The 26272-nt window shown below is 44.1% G+C and overlaps 1 protein-coding gene across 3 annotated transcripts in view; it reads left to right on the forward strand.

Annotated features, from left to right (window-relative positions):
• Positions 1–26272, forward strand: part of CRACDL (CRACD like) — a 139244-nt gene that overhangs the window by 85851 nt on the left and 27121 nt on the right. For 2 of the 3 annotated variants that reach the window (XM_047854571.1, XM_047854570.1), the window contains exons 3-7: positions 5129–5297; positions 13784–13919; positions 14271–14432; positions 20348–20575; positions 24517–26077. In XM_047854571.1, coding sequence (XP_047710527.1) covers positions 5129–5297; positions 13784–13919; positions 14271–14432; positions 20348–20575; positions 24517–26077 — 2256 coding nt within the window. Of the gene's footprint in view, positions 1–5128; positions 5298–13050; positions 13232–13783; positions 13920–14270; positions 14433–20347; positions 20576–24516; positions 26078–26272 lie in introns of those variants that run through there. The other variant, XM_047854573.1, reaches the window with a different exon arrangement.

A 26272-nucleotide genomic window follows, 5' to 3' on the forward strand; every position in this document is an offset into this window, starting at 1 on the left:
TCCAGGGGTTAAAGACCGGGGAAGGGTTTGGATACAAAAGGGCAGCCTGAAGGGTGATGGTATAATTCTGTATCTTGAGATCATTATGCAGCTCTGTGTGTACCAAAAAGAGTAAATTTAACTTGTAATATTTAAAATAGCTTAAAAAATTATATGCCAGATTTGAAAACCATCAAATGGATTTTTTTAGAAATAAGAAAAACTAGGGGCACCTGGGTGGCTTAGTCAGTTAAGCATCTAACTCTTGGTTTCAACTCAGGTCATGATCTCATAGTTCGTGAGTTTGAGCACTGCATTGGGCTCTATGCTGACAGCATGGAGCCTGCTTGAGAGTCTCTCTCTCCCTCTCTCTCTGCCCCTCCTCTGCTCTCTCTGTCTCTCAAAATAAATAAAACTTAAAAAACTATTTAAAAAGAGAAATAAGAATAACTGTTACAATTAGAAATTTATTGGATGAGTTTAACAGCAGATTATATCAGCTCAGGATAGATTAATCATAAGAAAGTAGACAAAAAAGGGGTGCCTGGATGGCTCAGGGGGTGGAATGTGGAACTCTTGATCTCAGGGTTATGAATTTGAGCCCCTGTAGGGTGTAGAGATTACTTAAAAATTTTTTAAAAAGCATACAGAATATAGAATAGAATGGTAAAATGATGGGAGGTACAGAAGAGAAGAGGCATAGAGATAAGTGAAAGGATGTAATGTACATCTGAGCAGTCTCAAGAGAGGAGAGAGTAGCAGAGAATATTCTAGAATTGATTTAGAAAAAGATGACCCAATCCACAGATTCAAGAAACTGAATAAACCCCAAGAAGGATACGTAAAAGGAAAATCCGTGCAGAGTGAAATTATAGAAAATCAAAGACAAAATGAAAAATCAGTGTGAGAAAAAAAGATTACCTTCAAAGAAGCAAAAAGCTGATGACTGACTTCTCAACCACACAACAGAAGCCACAAAACAGTGAAATAATATTTTCAATATTATTGAAAGAATAAGTTTGAAAAACTAACTGCCAACCTAGAAAATTATACCCAGGAAAAATATATTTTAGGAATGAAGGAAATATAAGGCGTTTTCAAACAAACAAAAACTGAATTTGTTATCAGTAGACCCTCTCCAAATCAGATTGTAAAGGAAAATTGTCCTAGATGGAAAGTCTGGAATACAAGAAGGAATGGTGAGCAAGGAAACTGAGAAACAAACAGATATATCTGAATGAACATGGAAGAGTTTTTTAAAAAGTGAAAACAAAATAGGACATATAAATAGGATTAAAGTATTCTAAGTTCCTTGTTTTGTCCCATAATAGAATACATAGTATGATTTCTAGGGCAATTACTGAAAAAAACAGAGATTAAAGACAGCTTACAAACTCATAGTGGGAAGAACAGAATAACTTTTAAAAGTCAGCTAATCCAAAGGATGGCAATAAAGGAGAGTAAGAAAAAAACACATAAGATGTAGTCTTGTTTTTATTAACGTATCAGTAATTACAGTAAGTATAAGTAGGCTAATTATATTAATTGTTCCAGTTAGACTTAAAGATCATCAGATTGGATTTCTACAACTCTAAGTCCTATATATAAAGATTCAGAAGAGCTGAGAGTAAAAGGATAGAAAAACATGTATCTTGTAAACACTGGGAAAAAGGAAGCTGGATAGATGCGTTAATAGCAGTCAAAACAAAATTTAAGGCAAAAAGCATCACTAAAGATAAAGAGGGCCATTTCACAAAAGGTTCAGTTTCCCAGCGAGATAATAATTGCAACTTTCTCTACTCATTGTAATGTTAAAAGTTATGGAGAAGAAATTGACAGTTAAATAAAAATAAAATCTGCAATCAGAGTGGGTTTTGTTTTTTTTTTTTTTTGAAAGAGAGTATGAGTGGAGGAGGGGCAGAGGGAAGAGGTTGAGAGAGAATCTTAAGCAAGCTCCAAGCCCAGAGTGGAGCCTGATGTGGGGCTCAGTCTCACAACTATGAAATTGTGACATGAGCCGAAATCAAGGGTCAGATGCCTAACCAACTGAGCCACCTAGGCACCCCCAAGAGAGGATTATTTTTAATACATTTCCATCAGTAATTGATAGAACAAATGTATTTTAAAAAATTAATAAAGATGAAACATATTTAGACAACACAAAAAGTAAAGGGCTTGTCCTAATTGACATGTATAGAACATTGGCAGAAATACATGATTTTCAAGCACACTGGGAACATTTACCAATTTATGGTAAAGGCCATGAAGCAAATCTCAACAAATTTGAATGGTTTCAAATAATATAGAGCAATTCTCTGACCACAGTGCACTTAAGCTGGAAGTCAATAACAGAAAGATAGTAAGAAAATCTCCAAGGGTTTGGAAATTAAGATCTACTTTCGTAAATAACCTCTAGGTCTAAGAAGGTATTATAATGGAAATTAGAAAATACTTCAACCAAACAACAATGAAAATCTATCAAAACATGTGGATGCAGCTAAACGAGGTTTAGGGGGAGATATATTGCCTTAAATGTGCCTTAAATATAAAATGCCTTAATAAAATAAATAAATGCCTTAAATATAAAAACAAAAAAGCCTAAAAATTAATTAGCTAAGTATTCATCTCAAGAAGTTAAAAAGAAAACACAGTACCTGAAGACAGTAGGAGGAAGGCAAGAGTAAGAACAGAAATTGACACAACAAAAAATAAACATGAAGTAGAGAGAATTAACAAAGCCAACTTTTTTTTAAAGGCAAATAAAGTTGACCTCTGGTGAACTCATCAAGGAAAAATGAGGCACAAACAATTAATACCAGAGCTGAGGAAGGGGGTTTTATATCAGGTGGTGTGGATGCTAAAACAATATAAGGATATTATTAATAACTATATGCCAATATAGTGACGTTGAAAATTTAGAAAAAATAGGCAAATTCCTAGAAAAACATAGCCTCATAAAACAGATTCAAGAAGTAGAAAATCCAAATAGTTCCTATAACCCACTAGAGAAACTGAATTTAACAGCCTAGCAGTGAACAAACCTAACACGAACAGGCCCCAGTTGGATGGCTGACTAACCAACCACTGCAATTCAGACAAGAGTGTTACCTTCTGGATCTTTGTAGCCACTCATTTTTAACCCAGAAATACCATGTTTGACTGCATAGGGTAATAAAGCTGCACTGTGTATTCAGACCTTCATGGATGCAAACCTATTTATCAGCTAGGCAAAGGTCAGATGGTATCCTAGCAAATGCAGAAAACTCTTAAGAGTCTTTCCAAATCATAAACTGTCATTGAGAACCATCAGTTAACAACATAAGCATTATGTGATTATTAAGGTAAGGAAACTTCCACTAGAAGTTAAGAAAGTTTGGGGCGCCTGGGTGGCGCAGTCGGTTAAGCGTCCGACTTCAGCCAGGTCACGATCTCGCGGTCCGTGAGTTCGAGCCCCGCGTCAGGCTCTGGGCTGATGGCTCAGAGCCTGGAGCCTGTTTCCGATTCTGTGTCTCCCTCTCTCTCTGCCCCTCCCCCGTTCATGCTCTGTCTCTCTCTGTCCCAAAAATAAATAAAAACGTTGAAAAAAAAATTAAAAAAAAAAAAAGAAAGTTTGGCTACATGTAGGATTGATTTCCCTTTGGGCAGGGATCTGCTCCCCCTAAGGTAATATAGGGACCCCAGCTAGAGTAATCCTAAGTCATTCTGCACATTAAGGCAAGATCATGTAAACTTCCTAAGGGGACATTCATATAAATGTAAAGATCCTGGGGTGGGGGGCAGTTAAAAAGGAGTTCAGCTCACAAAATTATTTACTTATAAAACTAATAAATTGTTTCAGCAAATGTTCAGAATATGTTAGACAGTACCCTGGTGATCTCTGATGTTGCATCCTTCTGCTGTTAGTTCTCATAAATATTCAGAAGGAGAGGAATGAAGATCCCTGAGCTGCTAATGTGATGTCACAGGATCCTGGAGATGATAGAGTTTGTGGTTGAGACTAAAGGAGGTATCAGAGAAGAGATAACGAAATGTTTCAAAGTGTTGTAAATTCTAACAATCCAGGAAACGTGGCAGAGTGGGACTCAGTGTTTCCACCACAGTTTGACATGTTTTTTTCACCCAGAGTTGTTAGCTCCTCCTGGCATCGGGCACTCCAGTGAGCACCAGGAGGCTGGCCCTCCTCTGTCCCTGGTGTGCATGTTCATGCTAAATGAAGCAGTTGAAGACTATTTGGAAAACAATAATGTGAGTTATCACATGGCCTTTACCTCACCAGGACTTTTTGCTTTTGGCTATGTATATTTAGATATTAAAACTTACTTTTGTTTGTACAGTGGAATATTATTCAACAATTAAAGTAAGAATGCATACTAACACATGTATCATCAATGCAAAATTCAGAAGCAGTTCATGGAATGAAAGAAGCCAGACCAAAGAGTATATTCCACGCATGCAATACAGTATGTGTTATATGAATTCAAGATGATTCTACTGTATGTATGATTCCACTCATGCAATACAGTATGTGTTATATGAATTCAAGAATGGGCAAAACAACTGTGTGGTGATAAGAAATGAGTGGTTGCATCAAAAACAATAAACTAGGGGCACTTGGGCTTAGTTGGTTGAATGTCCAGCTCTTGATTTCAGCTCAGGTCATGATCCCAGGGTTGTGGGATTGAGCCTCACGTCAGGCTCCATGCTTGAGCATGGAGCTTGCTTAAGATTCTCTCCCTTCCTCAGCTCCTCTTCCTCCCTTGTACTCTTGCTCTCTCTCTCTACAATAAAAAGCATTAAAAAAACAATACTCTTTAGGAATAAATTTAACCAAGAAGGTGAAAGATCTGTTTAAAAAGAAAGAAAGAAAGAAACCTGGTTTCAAATGAGAGAATGATTGCTTGTGGTTTGATTCTGTGATCATGCTCCAGAGCTTTCTTGGCTCTCTTATGAAATGTCCAAAATAAACAAATCAGGATTGTTTTCAGGTGTGCAAAAATGGCACTCTTTGTAGTTCCTGTATTTCTGTGTAGTAAAAGAACTTTCCAGGAGTGCATAATTGACGCACAGACAGAAATATTGCTCTCTGCCCTTCTCTGGTACACACCTTGCACATGCTTCATAAGTACTCACATGTGTTCTTTCTGCACAGGGAAGAAAAAGTCCAAGTTCAAAACATTTAAGAAGTTCTTCGGGAAGAAGAAGAGAAAGGAATCACCATCTTCCACAGGAAATAGCACCTGGAAACAAAGTCAGGCGAAGAGTGAGGTCATTGCCATTGAGTCAGGGCCAGTGGGCTATGACTCAGAGGATGAGCTCGAGTAAGTTGCCTTGTCCATCCTTCAGGCACATGTGGCCCAATAAGCAGGGGTTGGGGGGAGCATAGGAGGACCCAAATACTCTGTCTCATGGTCTTGAAGATTGACTGGATTTGTGAGTATATTTCCTTCCAAGGGAATTCCACTGGAAGCTCTTCCAAGGAGGTTGTATATTCTGTCTTTTCTTACATAGGGATGGAGAAAGTTAGGGGAAAACATGAACAGGTACCTGCTATGTCCCAGGTGCTGTATTTATTAGAAGTCTGCAACCACTATGGGATAGGAGGTCAGATCTGCCACTTTATAAATGAGCAAACCAAGCTTTAGGGACATTTTGGAGAACTTGCCCATTGTCCTGCAACTGAAAGTGGCAAGATTAGGATATACACCATTATTTTATTTGACCTAAAAATTCTCCATTAGAAGGAGAGAGGGGCGGAGGGAAGGTTTCTTGCTGTTCAGTCTTAGAAAAATCATCCAGAAGTATTGTTAGATATAACAGAACCAATAAGTATGAAAATTTGGGGAAATCTAGTGAAGAAATCCTTATTTTTAGAACGTGTACTTCATCAAAATATAGTTATAATACACATGCTTCCAGCAGTTATTTCTGTGAATAAAAGGGGGAAAATTTTGTTGCTATGCAAACTTTAAAAAAATTTTTTTATTTAAATCCAAGTTAGTTAACATATGGTATAATAATGGTTTCAGGAGCAGAATTTAGTGATTCATCACTTACATATAACAACACCCAGTGCTCATGCCAACAAGTGTCCTCCTTTATATCCATCCCCATTTAGCACCCCCCACCTATCTCCCCTCCAGCAACCCTCAGTTTATTCTCTGTATTTAAGAGTCTTTTATGGTTTGCCTCCCTCTCTGTTTTTATCTTATTTTTCCTTCCCTTCCCCTATGTTCATCTGTTGTATTTCTTAAATTCCACATACGAGTGAAATCATATGATATTTGTCTTTCTCCTACTGACTTCTTTTGTTTAGCATAATACACTCTTAAGAGTTCCTTGCCTGTTTTTAGAGGAGTAGAAATTACACTGACCACTTGGTGGCACCAAATGACTGAAGAGGAAAGATTCAAGGTTTTTCTTTCAGGGTTTTTGTTTTCGTTTCTGTTTTTCCTGGTGCTAGCAAGGAGCAGGGTGGACCCACATAGCAATCTATGAATAGTACCAAGGAAGGGCTGTACACACATTTTATTAGGCAGGGTGCTCTATATCCTTGGGTCGCGAGATGTTTTCATGATCATATTGCTAATTATTAAATGTCTTCACTGGGCCAGCCCCAGGGAAATTATAATACTTTCCCCACCCACACCCTGTCTCTTTACCAGAACACACAGTGGCTGCTCCATCCAGGGAACAGGAACACAGCAGAGAGGCGAGCATGGTGTGTGCATGTGTGCATACGTGTGTGTGTGTTTGTGTGAGAAATGACCTGTCCACTTGTGTGTCTCCTCTTTGTCACTGGAGCCCATGGAAAATGGGGACAGTTTCCCTTCTATCTTTATGTTCCCACCAGGGGCCAGGTCCTCAATTACTGGTCAAAGTTCACTGGAGTGATGCTAGGATAGGAGGCTTAGTGGTGGGGTCTGATGAATCCCGGGAAGTACAGTGTTTTTAGAGAACAGCACAGAGGATGAGACAAGATCTGTTTTCCCCCCAACTTCATTGAAAAATAATAGATGTATAACATTGTGGAAGTCTAAGGTGGATGATGTTTTGATTTAATACACAAGCATATTAAAAAATGACTACCACCGTAGAGCTAATACCTGCATCACATCATTTAATTACTACTTATTTATTGAGGTGGGAACATCTAAGATCTACTCTTTTAATAATTTCAAGTATATAATACAATAGTATTATCTATAACTGTACTATACAAACTGTGCTGTAGATCTCCCTAACTTCTTTGTCTTATAACTGGAAGTGTGTACCATTTCCCCCAGCCTACAGCCCCTGGTAACCACCATCCACTATGTGTTCTTATGAGTCTGACTTTTTTAGATTTTACATAAGTGAGATCATACAGTATTTGTCTTTTTCTGTCTTGCTTGTTTCACTTAGCATAATGCCCTCAGTGTTCATCATGTTGTCACAAACCACAAGATGTCCTTCTTCCTCATGACTAACTAATATCCCAGGTACATATATGTAGACACACACATGCAAACTACATCTTCTTTCTCCATTCATCTGTTAATGGACACGTGGGTTGTTTCCATATTTTTGCTATTGTGAATAATGCTGCAGTGAACATAGGAATGCAGATATCTCTTCAAGATCCTATTTTCATTTCCTTTGGGTAATACCCAGCAGTGGACTTTCTGGATCCTGTGGTAGTTCTATTTTTAATTTTTTGAGGGGCCTCCATGCTGTTCTCCATGGTGACTGCACCAACTTCTATTCCCGCCAACAGTGCAGACGGGTTCCCTTTTCTCCACATTCTTGCCAACATTTATCTCTTATCATTTTGGTGATGGCCATTCTAACGGGCCTGATATTTGCATTTCCTCAATGATTAGTGGTGTTGGGCATCTTTTCATGCGTCTGTTGGCCATTTATATGTCTTCTTTGGGAAAATGTCTGTTTGACTCCTCTTGGGTAAACAATTAAATCCTCTTGAATTGGATTGTTGTTGGTTTTTCTTGCTATTGAGTTGTATGAGCTTTTTTTATATTTTGGATATTAATCTCTTATCAGATATATTATTTGTAAATATTTTATCCCATTCTGTAGGTTGTCTTTTCGTTTTGTTGATAGTTTCCTTTGCTGTGCAGAAACTTTTAAATTTGATGTATTCTCACTTGTTTACTTTTGCTTTTGTTGCCTTTGCTTTTGGTGTCAAATTCAAGAAGTTATTGCCAACACCAATGTCAAGGTCACTTACTATCTATGTGGTAACTCTTCTAGGAGTTTTATGATTTCGTGTCTTATGTGCAAGTCTTTAATCCATTTTTATTTTTTTATGGGGTAGAATGAAAAAATACTGAAACTGAAATTGCATGTTCAATTTCATTCTTTTGCTTGTGGCTATCCAGTTTTCCCAGCACCATTTATTGAAAAGACTATCCTTTTTTCATTGTATATTCTTGGCTGCTTTGTTATAAATTAATTGACTATGTAAGGGACAAAATCTTAGGGGCAGTCTTTAGCCCCTTTGAGAGTCTGTGTGAGTGCCTTCTAGACTCTACAGCAATTTCTCATCCATCACCATGGGCAAAATAGTTCCATTTGCCAACATACATTAATGCTGGCAAACCACATGGGACCCTGTGGTTTCAGAACGCTGACACCCATTTATTGTGTCTGTGTCGTTAAGCTTTCTAAGCCTCTTAATCTGTAACGATTTTCCCTCTTCCTCCCCTGCCACCCTGCTTTGTTTCATGTCATTGATCTGATGGAGAAGCAGGGTAATTTTCTCTGGCCAATATCCCACATTCTGTATTTTCTTTCTCTTGGTATGATTGAACTCATTTTTATAGTCTCTGAATCTCTTGCAAAATGTTAGATGGGCCTAGATATTTAATTAGATTTAGGTTCAAGGTGGTACTGGATACTTACTGTCACATCACCTCATGAGGCACATACTCTCCGGTTGCCCCACTTCTCATGACACTAAGACTGAGCAGTGGGTTCAGGGGGTCTCTCTCAGTGTGATAGCTCTACAAACCTTCATATAGTGGTTTTAACACCTGCTTATGGTCATTGCCTGGATCCATTCTTTTATTGCACAATGGTGTTTTTTCTAATCCTGTCATGCATTCTGCATGTATTAGCTGGAATTTTTTTCATGAAGGAGACCTTTCCTCCATAAATTCCTTGGTTTCTCTGACATGCAGGAAAGGCAGAATAATGCCTTGTTCTCCTTTTACCAATCTACCTTCAGAGTATTGACCTGGTACCCGAGCTGGTACCCTAACTTCCAACACTGACCAGTGAGTTTTGTTTTTTATCTTTTCTGTTTTTTTTTTTTACATCATTGTGAGTGCATGGATTTTTATAGATTTGATTTGCTTTAAACCATGACAGCCTTTATTCATTTTTATGCTCATAGTGTCTCATCTTGCACTTTGGAAGTCACTTCAAATTAGTTCCTGGGTTTTTTTGACATGACCCCATTTGTCTTTGAATCTCCCCTGCTTTCCTGTACAATGAGAAATCCCAGGTTTATTTTGTGCGTTTCCTATCCTAGACCTAGTATCAGACATCTCTTCACATGGTCCTGGTTCTTTTTGGTGTGAAATGGTCTTTAGAGACCATTCTGGCTGCTAGGGGTGATGATTGCTAGTTGGCTGTCATTGCTTCTAGACTTCTTCAGTAGGTATATTAGGAAATATGGTTTTTTTTGTTTTGTTTGTTTTTTTTTTTTTGTTCTGATAAGAAAGTTCTTTATTTTGGTTTTATATTAGTTACAATCAGTGGCTATATTGGCAGAAAACTTAAACTAACAGTGGCTTAAACAAGACAGAAGTTTTTTTCTTTCTCACATATAAGTCGACAGTCTGTGGTATATGGTAACTCCATGTCTTCCGGGACTTGCTTCTGTCTTGTGGCTGAGACATTTTGACATAAGGCTTCTACCTTATGGTCCCAGATGGCTACTCCAGCTTTGGCCCTCACACTCATATTTTAACCAACACAAGGGAGAAAGGAGTGAAGAAGGCCAATCCCTTCGTACCCTCTCAGAATAGTTTTCAGAAGTTGCATATGACATTCTTGCCAGTGTCTCATTGGTCTGAACTTAGTCATGTAACTATATTGTTACAGTTGTTTGTGAGGGTTAAAAGTATACTCTTTAGTCAGGGCAACCATATAACCTTAACAACAAAAAAATTATAACTGTACAAGAAGAGTAGAACAGATAGATATGGGTAAAGAACATATAAGAGAAAGAAAAGTCACCTGAAATGTCACCACCTTGTGTTCTGAGACAGTGGTAAAGATGATGATAATCATCTGAACCACCGAGGCACCTCGGACAGATATTTTCTTTTTTTTTTTTTTTTTCTGAAATTTATTGACAAATTGGTTTCCATACAACACCCAGTGCTCATCCCAAAAGGTGCCCTCCTCAATACCCATCACCCACCCTCTCCTCCCTCCCACCCTCCATCAACCCTCAGTTTGTTCTCAGTTTTTAACAGTCTCTTATGCTTTGGCTCTCTCCCATTCTAACCTCTTTTTTTTTTTTCCTTCCCCTCCCCCATGGGTTCCTGTTAAGTTTCTCAGGATCCACATAAGAGTGAAACCATATGGTATCTGTCTTTCTCTGTATGGCTTATTTCACTTAGCATCACACTCTCCAGTTCCATCCACGTTGCTACAAAAGGCCATATTTCATTTTTTCTCATTGCCACGTAATATTCCATTGTGTATATAAACCACAATTTCTTTATCCATTCATCAGTTGATGGACATTTAGGCTCTTTCCATAATTTGGCTATTGTTGAGAGTGCTGCTATGAACATTGGGGTACAAGTGGCCCTATGCATCAGTGCTCCTGTATCCCTTGGATAAATTCCTAGCAGTGCTATTGCTGGGTCATAGGGTAGGTCTATTTTTAATTTTCTGAGGAACCTCCACACTGCTTTCCAGAGCGGCTGCACCAATTTGCATTCCCACCAACAGTGCAAGAGGGTTCCCGTTTCTCCACATCCTCTCCAGCATCTATAGTCTCCTGATTTGTTCATTTTGGCCACTCTGACTAGCGTGAGGTGATACCTGAGTGTGGTTTTGATTTGTATTTCCCTGATAAGGAGCGACGCTGAACATCTTTTCATGTGCCTGTTGGCCATCCGGATGTCTTCTTTAGAGAAGTGTCTATTCATGTTTTCTGCCCATTTCTTCACTGGGTTATTTGTTTTTTGGGTGTGGAGTTTGGTGAGCTCTTTATAGATTTTGGATACTAGCCCTTTGTCCGATATGTCATTTGCGAATATCTTTTCCCATTCCGTTGGTTGCCTTTTAGTTTTGTTGGTTGTTTCCTTTGCTGTGCAGAAGCTTTTTATCTTCATAAGGTCCCAGTAATTCACTTTTGCTTTTAATTAGGAAATATGTTTTAAGAGAAAAATAAATCACTAACTCACTGGTATTTCCAGTTCAAGTTTAATAAGACAAAATTTTTACTTTGATTATTTGAATTCACTATTTTCTATACTAGGAATCTTGGTTCCTAGTGATATTAACAAAATTTTTCATTTTCTTTATTGTACAGTATACTAATAATAATTTCATTACCCCGCTTTAGGTTATAGGTTAGAGTATAGGTTACACTCTATAAGGATTGTCCTCTACTCTTTTTAAAAATCAATATTACTGGGACGCCTGGGTGGCTCAGTCAGTTGGATGCCTGACTCTAGATTTTGGCTCAGATCATGATCCCACAGTTTGTGGGTTAGGGCCCCTGTGTCAGGCTCTGCAGTGCAGAGCTTGCTTGGGATTCTCTTTCTCCCAATCTCTCTGCTCTCTCTCTCTGTCTCAAAAACAAATAAATAAATAAACTTTAAAAATGTTTTTAAAAATCAATATTGCTACCAATAAAACTGAGTACAATTTCTTATTTTTGATTTTTGTTTTCGTTTTTTTGTTGTTCTTGGAATTTATCCTACGAACGTAGAGTCAAAAGCCACTTGGATGTTGAATTAAAATCACTTAAACTAATTCTTTTCTCTGTACAGTTATGCCAACAATGTGATATAAAATTAGGCTTTTTTGTTTCCGTTTGTTTTCTAGTTTTAGAGATTATCTTATTTCCCTTTTTGTTTGATTTTGTCTTTTAACTACATAAAATGTTTACATAGTTTCAAAGACAAAATTGTAAATGTACAAGTAAGTACCTGGGAACCCTGTCTCCCAATCTTGTTTTGTCCTTCCCCCTAAAGATAACTATTTTTATTCATTTATTACTTATCTCTCTATTTTTATTTCTTAAAATATGCACAAACAACACATCTATTCACATATGTTCACCTATAGTCATACACCCCTTCCCCACATAGAGCTGACATGTTGTTCTGCACTTTGCTGTATTTTTCACTTAGTGCAGTCTGGTGCTGCCTATGTACAGAGCTCCCCCTTACCTACTTGGTCAGCTGCAAAGTTTCCATGGTTTATACAGATACCTACTGAAGGTCATTGGGTTGATGATAGTCTTTTGCTTCTATAAATGTAGCAAATGGCCTTGAACGTATGACATTTTGTGTTTTTGCCAGTGTATCGTTGAAAAGGCAGAGGACTTTTCATGCTGTCTCAACTCCTACTTACACCCCCAGAGTGGAGGTGTTCAGGCAGTGGTTATGACTTCCAGTGGGCGTGGCCATGGGCTACCCTACTGTAGGAAGGAAACCCAGGTGTGCCTGTGATCTTTGTGACAAGAGCTGCCATTGGCAGGAAGGGCCCATCTAGTTCTTTCACTTGGCCTGGTGCCTTCCGAGAAGTGTAAGGACACATCCTTCTGGGAGCCATAGGTTCCCCACTTGCAGACTCACAACTGTGGGCTAGAAAGAAGTTGGAAAGCATCATTAACCAACACAATGTGATCTGCAGTGGAGCAGGACCGCCCCTAAGAGTGCTCAATGCCTCGCAGAGGACAGGATGCCTGGGGCAGCCTGGAGGTGGGGGAGTGTGGAGCACAAGATGGTCAGTGCCTGTAGGGGCGGGCCTTCCTTCCTTCATCATCGGATCTCAATCATCTCCTTCCATCTATTGTTCAGGCAGTCACTGCCAGTAGGAAAATCTGACAACCAATTCTCACATCCTCTTAGGACATTTTGTGAAATGAGTCCTTTGGGTTCAGTTCTGAATTGGAGTCTTGAGCTCAGAGCTGTGGCAGAGGCTGAGATGATGATGACAGAAATGCCCACCATCTGTATTCCAGGACCTAGGCACACAGGCTGGATTGCACAGATCATATCAGGTAATGAAAAGAGGGCATGGCTTAGCAGATTTGCAATTCTCATTTCAAACCCAGCCTGTGGATGTGTGTTTTGGACCACCTTGCAAGGATGCCTCTGTCAGACAGGCCCTCAGCCTGCTGTGCAAAAACAGCCTCTAGCCCACTGAGGGGCTGCATGTTGGCCCACAAGGAATGATTTCATCTTCCCTGGACATCCATGCCAGTCTTCTGTGCAACCCCCCAGCCAGCCGAGGAGCCCTGCCAACCCTTCCTTTCTACAGGCTTGCTGTCATGGACCTCACACCTCGTCAGACCCTGGTTTTCCCATTAATGAAAAGAATTCACACAGTCTTCAGATCTGTTAGGAAAATTCCTATCTCTGCAATGCTCTTAATAGTTGACTGTGGTATTTGACAGGGTTGGGATAAACTGGAGTCAGAAGCTGTTAAAAAAGAAATGTAACCGAAGGCTTATTGTATGATGTGCCATTAGCCCCACCCCCCTTGTTCATCCTGAGCACCCAGAGGGAGAGATGGAGGAGAACAGAGTTTCACAGTGCCTCTTTTATCCTAGGGAGTCGAGGGGTGCGCTGGGCAGCCGGGCCCTGTCACATGACAGTATTTTCATTCCTGAGTCTGGACAGGATCCTACTCGACCTGTGCGGGTGTTTTCCCAAGAAAATGTGTGTGACCGGATTAAAGCCCTACAGGTAAAGTTTTCCTTGGCAGTGACACTTGGTATGTATGTCAAAGATGTATCAATAAGTTTTAAAATTATTTCTGCTTGGTTTATTTAACGTATCTTAAAGTATATTTGCATTCCAGACACACCAAGTTAATTACAATTGGATCTTGATTCATGCCTAGTTATAAGCACTCATTTTCAAGATGAGAGCAAGAGAGCTAGTAGCAGACACTCTTGTGCTTCCATCTGCTACACCAGGCTACACCAGGCAGAGGTGTTGAAAGTACCTCCTGAAAGGAATGAATTGGAGCAAGAAGATTTGTTGATAAAAAGTTGCTGATGGAAATAAGAGCAAATGTTCTTTATTCCAATCTAGTTAAAAATACAGTGTAATGTGAAAATGGGGCCACCCCCTCCTCCAGGGGGTCTTCCTGCCAAGCGAGGAGATGACACCGGCATGAGTTCTGAGGATGATGGTCTGCCCAGGAGCCCCCCAGAGATGTCCCTGCATGACATTGGTCCCGGCACAACCATAAAGGCAAGTGACAGCCTGAACCACCTCACAGCTTTGTCTGCACCCACTGCAGAGGACAGTCGGGAACTCTGGTGGCCCCTGTTAAGATTCCCATGGGTGGGTGTGGCCGTGGTCCATGCAGCTAGGAGGTGTTCCAGACCCAAACAGTGGGAGCTCACCGTCAGTCCTTGGACTGTATTTGTTTTCATTCTTTGGCAGAAATTCCTGTTTTGTCAGGAGATATAGTGTTGGTAACATTTTTCATCATGATTATAGGTCAGATACAATCAACCCTTTACCTGGTTTTTCCTGTCTGGGCAGATGACCGGACTGGGCATCCTATCTCCAAACAAGGGAAATACCTTTGTATCTGTTTTCTGTTGTCATGACATTTGGCTGGAGGGAGAAGGGAGTGGTGAACATTCATGACTTCATCTAGACTCTCAGATCTGAGTTTAGGACCATGAGATCTTGTTGATCTAGGGTTAGAATGTGAGGTGTGATGTAGGTAAACAGGGAAGCAGGGAAAGTTTGACAAGCAGGAGGGGTGTTTATGACCTCAGTAGGGCAGGGGAGTTGATCATGGATAACACCCTTCCCCATTAGAAAACAGGTAGAAAACTTGAGCTCCTTCTCCTGTATAAGCCACCCTGCTCACGGTGCCACCATTTTAAGCCCATACAATGTGCTTGTACATAAATGATCATTTTTCCCTTTAGACAAGACTTGCTGAGGGCTGGATAGAATTGGAGTTCTATGTGTAATGCTGACACTTGAAAAACAAATTAAGGCCAGAGTCCATGTTTTATAGCCACCCACCTGCCCTGTGCATTCTTGGAGCTACACTTGTGCCCTGGTCAAAAGCTGTTCCCAGTAAATCTCCGGGTTTCATTGTGAACCATCATCTTGCAGATTCTGTGCTGATCTGAAATACACTCAGTGGTCACTTCAATTTGGACATCCAGAAGCCCCCCTCCAAAAACAAGGGAAAGAATATTTACCTAATTTATGTGTAGTTGTGGGTTCCCAGAGCATCACTGATGAAAGGCAGAGGAAGGACTGTGGTATAGCTGAATGTAAGTAAGCCCCAGGGCTGGGGGTTTACTCAGGGCTGGCTAGAGAATTCTTCTCTGGAATTCTGCTCTAGGGTGAACCTGTCCCTGCTTTCTCCATGAGCAGAGTCTGAGGACAGTGAGCTACCCACACCTGCTCTCCCATGTCGAAGAGAAGGAAGAGAAGACAAGGAAGATGATTTGGCCTATTTCCTGGATTTTGAGCCAACCCTGTACCCCTTAATACCTTAAAATACTGGAAGGGAAGGTTTGACAGGCTATTGCTGCCTATGGTGACATGTGAAAGACCCATGTTTGTACTCTGAGATGTGCAGCTTCAGGGTCCCCAGCCTCAGGACCAGATGTGACTTTGTATGTTTTAGGGCCATGTGTTGGGGAGATGACCCTCACGAGCCATAGTTGACTGACTTGCCCTCACTCCATCCCACAGTTCTCTGGCTCTCACAGCACCATGGTTCTCTGCATTGAACTGGGAAAGTACAGAATAACAGGTAGTTTCTAATTCCATTCATTAGGGCATGAGCCCAACTCCAAACCTGCAAAGCACCATGATGCACAAATTCTATCTTTAGTTGCCTGGGAGCCACTCACACTGGACAGGGCTATGGCCTCATCCTTCTCAGTGTCCCTCCTATGGTGGTTATGTTACTGAGAAAACAGTGCTCTGAGTATGAACAAGCCACTAGCTTCACAGGAACCTAAAATTGGAAGCTTTAAGACTTAAAAAATATATATATAATCTTTATTATCAAGATTTTGAAGACACGGTGATCATATTTTATGCCCTAAAAGTTTTTTGGGCACAATGGACTGACTGAGATGGGGAAACAATGCAGCCTTTAAAGTGTTTTTACATAACACATGGTATTTGATATAATGGTACCTTAAATCCCACCAGGATGGGACTGTGAGCTGTTTAATTTTTTTCCTGTTGATGACTCCTTACACAAGCCCACATGCCTGACAGAAAAACTTAACGATTATTTTGATACAAGGTTTCCAGGAACAAGTATTTCATGATAAGACCAAGGTGGTATTTCCTGATGGATGAGTTTTTCAGGAAATGCATGGAATTATTTTTAAAATCTCATTGCCACATTAGGTAACAACTGGTGAAACGTGGTGATTTTTATGGTAAAATTACATCAAACTAGCCATCTGCTAAGTGTCCTACCATTAAGTAGGAAACACTGGGTAGAGGGTGGCAAGCTGGCAAGTTGTCTTTATCCTGGGGGATGAGGGAAGGTAACATGGAGAGACAGCATGTCTCTGGTGGAAACACACACACTGCTGTGCTACCAATGGGCAGGTTCTGTCACCTGTAGGAATCTTGTCCTCAGAGGGTTTTGGAGAGGATTTCGTGAGATCAGGTAGGTCAGTGCCTCCCCTTCCCTCACCAGGAAAGGCCAGCTGGAGTGCAAAGCCAGCAGGCCTCTCCTGCCCAGAAAGGTCCCACTGGCTCTACTTCACGTCTGTGGCCTGTTCCTGCGTGCGCCTCCCTCAGCCCACTCCTCAGTGGCTGAGCACCCCCCTTCTCTCTCTCTCTCTCTCTCTTTTTTTTTTTTTTTTTTTTGATAGCTACTATTTGTTGGACAAGTACCATGTGCCAGGACTGAAATTTCTGTTTTCCATGTGTAACAATAGTCTTGTAAGGAAGGTGTTACTGACTAATTTAACAGGTGAGGTAATTGTGAACCCCTCTCTTTGAGGACAAACACTGTAAAGCAGCTGTCACTCAGGTTCACCCCCAAAAAAGCCTCTGAACTCCAGGCCATTTTCCCATGTGAGTCACATTCCTCCAACGAAGGGCCTCCTGTTAGACTTTTTAAATCATTCACTTCCAGAATCATCCAGAAGCACAGATTTCAGGTCAAACTGGGCAACTGGGGCAAGCAATGCAAGTGTGAATGCTTCCGGCCCACAGACAAAAATCCAGGTCAGCTTTCCCAGCCTGTACTGTACCCACAGACCTTACCCCAAGTCGCATAGTTGCTTCTCTGATCAAACACTGGACTCACCGTTCTCCTCAGTCATGAAGATGTTGGTCTTTTCAGGCCCTAAGAACTCTCCGAATGACAGCAAAGACTGAGAAGTGAGAGTTCAGTGCCCTAGTAGGAAGACCAACCGTGACAGCCAGTGCAGGGATTTTGTGGGGACAGAGGTCATTGTGGTCAGAGTTTCTAGGAAGTTAAGCTCCTTGCCAGGATCTGCCTCCCCCCCCCCCCCCCCACCGTCACCCATGCAGGGGCCAGAGTGGGTTTGAACCCAGGACCGTCTGCTCAAACAGTGCAAAGCTAGTGGACGGGAGGCAGGGAAGGTTTTTCCTTTGGGTTAATGGGATGTGTGTGTGGCGGGGGCGTTGACCACATCTCATGTCCTCACAGAAGATGTCATCATTCTCACCCGAGAGTCACTGCATTTGCAAAGCAGCTCATCTTGCCTGGTCTCTTGAGTCAGAAAAAAACAACGGTCAGAAAAACACAAAAACAAGAGCCAAAATTTTACCAAGTGTATATACATTGTTCCTCTAGACAAGGGTGAAAATGAAGAAGCCTTCTCTATGTTTTTTGGAATGTACCCATTCTACCAGTGACCCTGAGGGAGGACTGCCTGGGAGAGGTGTCATCTGCCCAATCTTAGGTGACTTCCTGAGTCATCAGCTACAGCAGTGGAAGCCAAAGCCACAGGCACAGAGGAAGCCGGGAGCCCTGTGGTTTATTTTTTTAAATAATTTTTCTTGCTTTATTCCTGTAAGAACACAAGTCGCTGAAACAAGAGAACTAAAATAGATTAGGTCCATTTATAACGCTTTCCCCTTCATTTTAGTAATTGTCTTCTCCTAATTGGCAGGAATAAACTTAATACTTGCAGGAGAAAATACAACTTTCTGTTAACAGGGAAAATACGTTTCTCTGAGGAAGTTCCCTTGCAGGACAATCCCTGCCTCAGCTTGTCTCTCTAATAGTGACACATGTCTGGTGCCCCCCTAGTTTAGCAGGGGCTACTGGAGCCTGCTCTGTCTGGGGCTCCAGGGCTGTGGAAGAGCTGAGCAGGATGTACCCAGACCCCTGTGAGTCCACTTGCTGCCCACATCTTGTTTGCTGCCTCCCCTGAGGAGACCATTTTCATGGGGGCTTACTAAATCATTGTGAGGTGCATAAAATTATGGTCTTAAGTTAAAATGTGTGTTCCAAAGAACACACAGCACCCATTAAGATGGCTACTATCAAAGAAACAGAAAATAACAAGTGTTGGAAAGGATGTGGAGAAATTGAAGCCCCTGTACACTGGTGGGAATGCAAACTGGTACAGCCACTGTAGAAAACAGCATGGAGGTTCTTCAAAAAATGAAAAATAAAGCTACTCTGTGATCCAGTAGTTCCACTTCTGGGTAGATACCTGAAAGAATTGAAAGCTGGTTCTTGAAGAGGTATTTCTACACACATGTTCACAGAAGCATTATTTGCAACAGCTATAATGTGTAAGCAGCCCAGGTGTCCATTGATGGATGAATGGATACACAAAATGTGGTATTTCCATACACTGGAATATCATTCAGCTTTGTAAAGGTAGGAAAGCCTGACACATCCTATTACATGGATGGACATTAAGGACATTATGCAATGTGACATAAGCCAGACAAAAAAAGCAAATACGGTATGATTCCACTCAGTGTGAGGTAGCTAGAGTAGTCAAGTTCATAGAGACAGGAGGTAGAGTGGTGGTGGCCAGGAGTTGACAGTGGGGGATGGTGAATTGTTGCTGAGTGGGTGCAGTTTCAGTTTTACAAGAGTAAAAGCTCTGGAGATGGTTGCACAGCAACATGAGTATACTTAATGTCACTGAACTGTGTGGTTAGAAGTGGTCACAATAGTAAATGTTGTGTGTATAACATATAAAATTTGGCAAATAAAAAACATTGGGGGGAAAATGTAAACTTGACCCTAATACTGAGCACCACAGTAGAACGGAAGTAGGTGGTAGATTTGTAACTGAAGCCCAGCACCTCCCGGATTCTCTCCCTGCTCCTCGCTCATCTGGGCTGTGTTTGCACAATGGGTACCCCCCCCGACACACACACACACACACACACACACACTATTTCATGCTGACAAATGTCTTTGTGGCAGAACCCACTTAGACCTCACTCAGTCATGGAGTTTGCCAAGTTCAGTGGTCAGGTAACAGCATGTTGCACTCATCCTTCCATGTGACTCCCCAAATCCCCTTCCTCTCTGACAACACTTTTGCCCTTGCCTGACTTAGTGCCTCCCTGCTGAGGTATAAATTAGTAAAATATTTGTAACTACAGATGGAAACTTAAAGCCCTATGTCTCTAAGAGGACACATGAAGATACAGGAACCTTCTAGAATGAATGAAATGCAGCTGCCGCGATGGGGTGCTGGGTGGTGGGCTTGGCACATCTTTTGCCCCAGCCTGTAAAATCACACCTTTGGGCCACCCTCTCAGGACCAAGGCTGCTCTTAGAGAAATCGGGTCGGTCTGTTTCACCAGAGAAAGAGGCTCTTGTCTGAATCACAGATACCTGCTTAGGAAGGTGAAGGCAGAGTTATCTCATCAAGGGTGCCTAGGACATAGGTTCTCTGCACAGCCTTGGAAATGAGTATGTTGTTAGGGGTTGGCCCAACTTTTAAAGCTACCAGCTTTTCTAAGGAACACTTTTCTAAGGGGGTGTCCTGGAACCCTCCCTGTTGAGAGCCAGATTTTAAATCTGTCCTTCCATGTAAAGCCCAGAGACGGTATGAGAAGACTGAGCACCATACAAGAAGGGAGTTGATGTGCTGGTGGGACCATTTCATACCGCGAAGTTAATGCTTGGTGTGTTTGCTTCTTCTCCCATGAAGGTCTCTTTAGTATCCTCATCCCGGCCACAGTCTCCAGACCAGCTCTCCTCCAGGCACGTGAGCGATGCCAGTGTCTCCCCCCGCACCTCCGACAGCAGCGTGGCACCCGTGGCTGATTTTAATTACCCTCCAGAATTTTCCTCCTGCCTGGACAATTCTGCAGCTAAGCACAAGCTCCTGGTTAAGCCCCGCAACCAGCGGTCCAGCAAAATGAGGCGGCTGTCTTCGGTAATCAGGCTTTTTCTTAAAGGCAGACTTGGTGGCCCCCCACTCCCACCCACCCCTGCCTCTCTCCCCTCAGGGTCACGTGCCCCTTCCGAGAAACCCCATGGTCAGTAGGACCATCTCCAGGAGCTATAGTTGCTCATCTTTTTCATTATACGTCAGATATGTCTCTTCCTTGCGTAAACATGCCATCTGTTCTTTGGTTCTGCAGCACCTCCTGTGAAAGCTGCTGCATGTTGTGGGCCCCTTGCCTTCCAACAGCACTGAGTGTAAGGTCCACACTCCAGGCCTGGCATGACCATGCCCTGCCTACCTCTGAGACCTACTCTTATTCTCTGCCTCACTCACTCAACACGATTTGGCCTGTCTCTGGCCTCAGGCCTTGATCTCTTGCTTGAGACATTCTTCTCCTGGCTGGCTCCTTAGCCTTGGAGTCTCAGCTCAGAGGTCTTCTCCCCAGAGGGGCTCACTTGACCATCTTATGGAAAGCAGCCCTCCCTTCCCACCAGTGCGTTCACTTTCTTTATAGCACAGGCCACACACATAAGTGACCTTTATAATTGTGTATGCTCACTTGTTTATTGCCAGTCTTCTTGAGACCTTGTCCCAGCCCTACTTCCCACCCCTAGAGCAATGCTAACCACACAGCTGGCATTCAGTGCACATTTGTTGAATGGATGAACAAATGAAGACATGAACCAATGACAGATAAGCTGACACACTAGCACAGACTTCTGCCTTGGACAAGGACCTACTTATTAGCATGGGGACTGTGCCCCTGTGAGGACAGATCCCTCTTTGGTCACACTGCCTGTGTAGTTGTCAGCTTGTAGTGCTGGGTGTCGAGAACTCATTTGTGGAGTGTTTTGTCTTCATAGTACCCATAGGTCAGAGGTCCACATAGGATTGTAGACTTCTCCACTGCCTGATGCCCACAGTATTCCAGCCCTGGAGGAGCTGAGGGCAGGTGTGGGGCCAGACTGGCCACAGAGAATGAGAGTGCTGAGAAAGAGATGTTCACAGACCAACATTCTCTCCCTCCTTCCTTGGAGACAGTATTGTGGGGGTATTGATGAAGTGCCCAGGATGAGCTAGGTGCTCAGCTAGGGATGGTGGGCTGGGACTTCTCAGGATTCCGGGGACTCCCTGGAGACAGTGGGGTTTCCTTTGGGCGTGTGGAAGGTAGGTGCTTTTTAAACTCAGGCCAGCAGGGTTGACTTTAGAGGGGACTAAGGCTGAAGAAAGAAGTCAGCTATGGTTACCCTCAGGCCAGTATGCCCTTGTGCAAGCTGGACACTTGTATAAGTGCTTGCACATCCAATGCATTTACAGGCTTGGTGCTGTGGGACTTGGCAAGGACCAGGAACTCGAACCTGCCTATACTCATACTGAGTAGGACCACAGGGCAGGGACAGAGCCAGCTCCCTCTGTCCTCAAGTCTAGGGTTTATTCCCATGGGGATGTCTTTTGCTTTGCAAGGGTACGTGTAACCAGCCACAGCCTGCTCAGGACTTTGTAGCAGAGAGAAGCCGCACTCATACTCCAGATGGGGGAAATACAACTTCCTGCCTTACTGTCCTCTGGACAAAGCTGTACCTCTCATTCTTTCTTTACATTTGAACTTGACTTAGCTCTTGAACCCCATTTTTTAGAGTAACAGAAATTCTCATTTAGTCAGTCCAGTAAACATTCCTTGATTTAAATTCTGTCATTTACATATCTTCCTTCCTTCTTTGCTTCCCCTTCTTGGTAGGGAGCAGGCACGGATACCTTAAGTTTTTGACTGGGCAGCGGTATCTGGCCAGTGGTCACCAGAGTCACTGTTGGGTCCTAAGGCAGGGCCTCTCTCCTTCGAGTATTCATAGCCCCCTTTGCCCTTCTGTCATGAGGTCCCTCCTCCCAACCATGAGGACTTTCCTGGTACCCTGGCCCCTCTTGGGTATGTGAGGCTGCTGTGAGGGCCCAGGAGAGGAGGGGAGAGGAGGCAGCAGCAGCAAGGGGGTGGGTCTATGCATCCTTCCTGATGATCCCAGGACCAAGCTGACGATCCCAGACCAAGTCAGAAGCCACTTTGTTCCCCCGAGAAACTCTGTTCAGTGTCCGAGTCCATATTCCACACTACCTTTGTTCTGCCTGGCCCTCCACCCTTACCTCCTTGTAGCTGCCAGTGGCCCAGGGTGGGATGCTCCCAGCCAGGCCTGCTTCTCAGCTTTATGCTCATTTAGTGAGGCTTATGATAGTTTTAAAGCATGACCCACATCCTAAACAGGTTTCAACATCAGTGATTTCCTATAGTAGCAAAAGGCCCGTGACACCTATTGAAACTGTAGCTTTTGAAAATTCTTCTGTAGATTTCTTTGCACATCTTCCTCTTTTCAAATCCATGGGAATAGAATTGTGCATCTTGGCAAGAGTTCACTTAGGCGTTGTCAGAGACATCCCATTTATCCTGTGTTCTGTTAGCAAGCAGATGCCAGTGGAAATGTTAAAATAACAGCAAACAAAAACTAAAACCTACTGCAAACACTCCCTGAGGGTTTCTTAACATCAAGGAAAGGAGGTCTGATGTCCTGAACTTTTTAAAAAGATTGACCTCAGGGCGCCTGGGTGGTTCAGTTGGTTAAGCATCTGACTTCAGCTCAGGTCATGATCTTGCGGTTCGTGGGTTTAAGCCCCACGTAGGGCTCTGTGCTGACAGCACAGAACTTGGAGCCTGTTTCGGATTCTGTCTCTCTCTCTCTCTGCATCTCCCCTACTTTCTCTCTCTCTCTCTCTCTCTCTCTCTCTCTCTTTCAAAAACAAAAACATTTAAAAAAATTTTTTTATAAAAAGATTGACCTCACACCCTCAACCTTTTGGTCATTTTCTCATGCTTTTGAATGATTCATTGCTACTTTTATCTCCTTTCCTTCCTAAGAGAGCAGCAACTGACTTTGGGTACAGTAAGGAGGAAGTTGGACTAAATTTAAATTCCAGAGACTTCAAAAAATACAAGGCAGTGTTTGATTGTCACACCGGTAGGGCTCGGGGAGAGGAGGAGCACCATAAGCTGCAGGCAATAGGCAAGACTTCCTGTTGGAGTAGAATCTCAGACTGTTCTTGGGGGTTACTGGTAGAACACCTGGAGATGTGGGGAAAGAGCAGCTAGCCAGTCACTCAGGCCCAGAGTCGGGCACATTCACTAGTGGGGGCATGGCTTGACCTGAGCAGGGACTAGGAGAAATAATTTAAGACCAGAGAATATAAGACTTTTGACTTAACTGAAAAGTTTGGACTTTATCCTATCAGCTATGCTTTTGGACTTTATCTTGTAAGCTGTGGTTTGCCTTTGACTGTGTTTGATGTGATATGAAATTACCCTTTAGGCAAACCAGTTTGCCCTCACTTTGGGGCCCATCTCTGGAGAGAGAGAGAGAGAGAGAGAGAGCGCACTGAGATGGAAAACTAGCTTTCAGGCACCACAGGGTCATGGAGAGAGCACCAGCTTTTCACCTGAGCTAATAAGCTCAGCCTTAACCAAAGTATGGCCCTCTCTGAGCTCCCAGTACTACAAGTGCAAAGAGGAAATAATTCTTCCTTGCTGGGATGAATCAAGAGTAAATGAAATAATAGGTGTGGAGTGTAAAGCATGGCAGACACCCAGCTGATTTGATCCCCTTCCCTTTGCTCTGTAGAGCAGTGTTTGTGGCTCAGCCACTAGAACCTTAAGCACCATTTACCTAGAGGGCATTGCTGCCATTGTTCTGCTGAAAGCTGAACTTGTAAGGCAAGATTCCAAACAGACCAATATGGCAGTTATTAAGAGACACCCTACCCTGTGTCAGTGCCTGCTTAGGTGCCAGCTTTAGAGACACACTGTTTCCTCTTATACAAAATGGGAATGTCATAGGCATTTGACATATTTGACATGATGATGCTGTCTTTGTGCTTTTTATCTCTGCCAGCGAGCACAGTCTGAATCCCTGAGTGATCTGACGTGCACCCCAGAGGAAGAGGAATACGATGATAAGTCCTTACCCAAAATCAGCACAGAAGAGAACCCCAATTCTGCACAGCAGGATGTGGGACTGGACAGAAGCCCTGAGCCTGGAGGACTAGCCACCATGCTGCAATCTGGGGGGCCACGGGCTAGGCGGGCACGCCTGCAGCACTGCCCTGCACTCAGTGCCAGCGCCGAGGAGGAGAGCTTCCTTGGGGATAACACCTCAAGCCGCCCAGCCACCCCCGAGGTCATTGAGTCCGAGTCGGGCCCAGTCCCCTGCTCCGAGTCCCCATCTCTGCCAGAAGGTTCCCCGCATCACCACCATAATCCTGACAGTGAAATCCAGAGGGAGGAGCCGTCCCTGGAAAGCACAAGTCCCCCAGCCAGGGAAACAGCTGATGAGGTGATTTGTGCTTATGGAGACATAGAGATTCGATTATCCCCCTCCATCCCCGAGGGGGACACGACGCCTCCCGAGACTGACCCTGCCATCACCTCGGAGACACCCCCTGGTCTAGATGGGCCAGACCAAAGTGTCCAGAAGGAGGTGGAGCTGACGCTGGAAGCGCCAGAGCCCGAGGGAGCAGGGAAGGGATCTCCAGAGGCCCCTGCCCCAAGCCCCTCGGCTCCCAAGAGCTGCTTGAAGCACAAGGCCCCGGCGGTGAGCGAGAGCCCCGGCGCGCCGGCCGCCTGCGAGCCGCCTGCGGAGGAGCCCGCTCCCGGTCCCCTGGACGGAGAGGCCGAGCCGCCCCGGGCCGAGCCCGCGGAGCCCCCACAGGGGGGACCGGAGAGGCCGGCACCCGAGCGGAAGGTGGAGCGGGCAGGCAGCGAGCTGCGGGCCGTGAAGTTCTCCGTGTCGTCGGGCCGGGCGTGGCCGCGCTCGGGCAGCGCCCGCCTGTTGGAGCACGCGGGCCCCGCGGGCGCCTTGCCGGTGCGCCTGCCGCTTCTGAGGAGCAGCCTGGCCTGGAGGAGCGAGGCGGCGCTCGACGACCTGCGGGCGCCCCCCGAACCCCACGGCGGCGGCGGCTCTCGGGACTCGGGGGACGCGGCGGCCGGGCCGGGCCGGAGCCCCCGGGACGCCCCGGGAGACCCCTGCCCGGCGGCTCGCGAGCCGACATCGGGGGAGGACAGAGGCCCCTTTGCCGTCAAGCTGCGCTCCACGTCTCTGTCCTTCAAGCACAGAGAGGCGTCCTCTGCCGAAGCAAGAGGGATAAAGAGATACAGCGCTGAAATCCGGTTAGAAAGAGGGGGGCTGGCTTTGCTCCCCAAAGACGAGAAATGTCAGGTCGCAAAGGCCCCCTCCCCTCGAGGGGCACGGTCCCCGCACGAGCAGGGAAAGGGGAAGGCTCGGCCCTCGGAGCCGCTCAGCTCCAAGCCGCCCCTGCCCCGGAAGCCGCAGCTGCAGAGCCGCCCCCTGCCATCCCCGGACGCGGGCCCCGGGGAGCTGGTCAAGGCCGCGCTGCCCCAGGACCGAAGACGGGAGACCCGGTCGGCAGAGACGCGGTCGCCGCACAGGGCAGCTGGTAAGAGCTCGCGCCGCCTGGTGGGGAAGGGGCAGGACCGTGGGCAAGTGGGGCGTCCGCAGAGTATGCAAGATCTAAGGGCGAAAACGTCGGAATCTCTCTCGGTACCACTAACACGGTTCATCCAGAGTTATGAATAGAGACCAGAGAAGGGGGAAACAGAGCAGGATTTTGTGGAAGTTCGGAGAAGTAAGG

Source organism: Prionailurus viverrinus, chromosome A3, assembly GCF_022837055.1.
Source record: "Prionailurus viverrinus isolate Anna chromosome A3, UM_Priviv_1.0, whole genome shotgun sequence".
Taxonomy (NCBI): domain Eukaryota; kingdom Metazoa; phylum Chordata; class Mammalia; order Carnivora; family Felidae; genus Prionailurus; species Prionailurus viverrinus.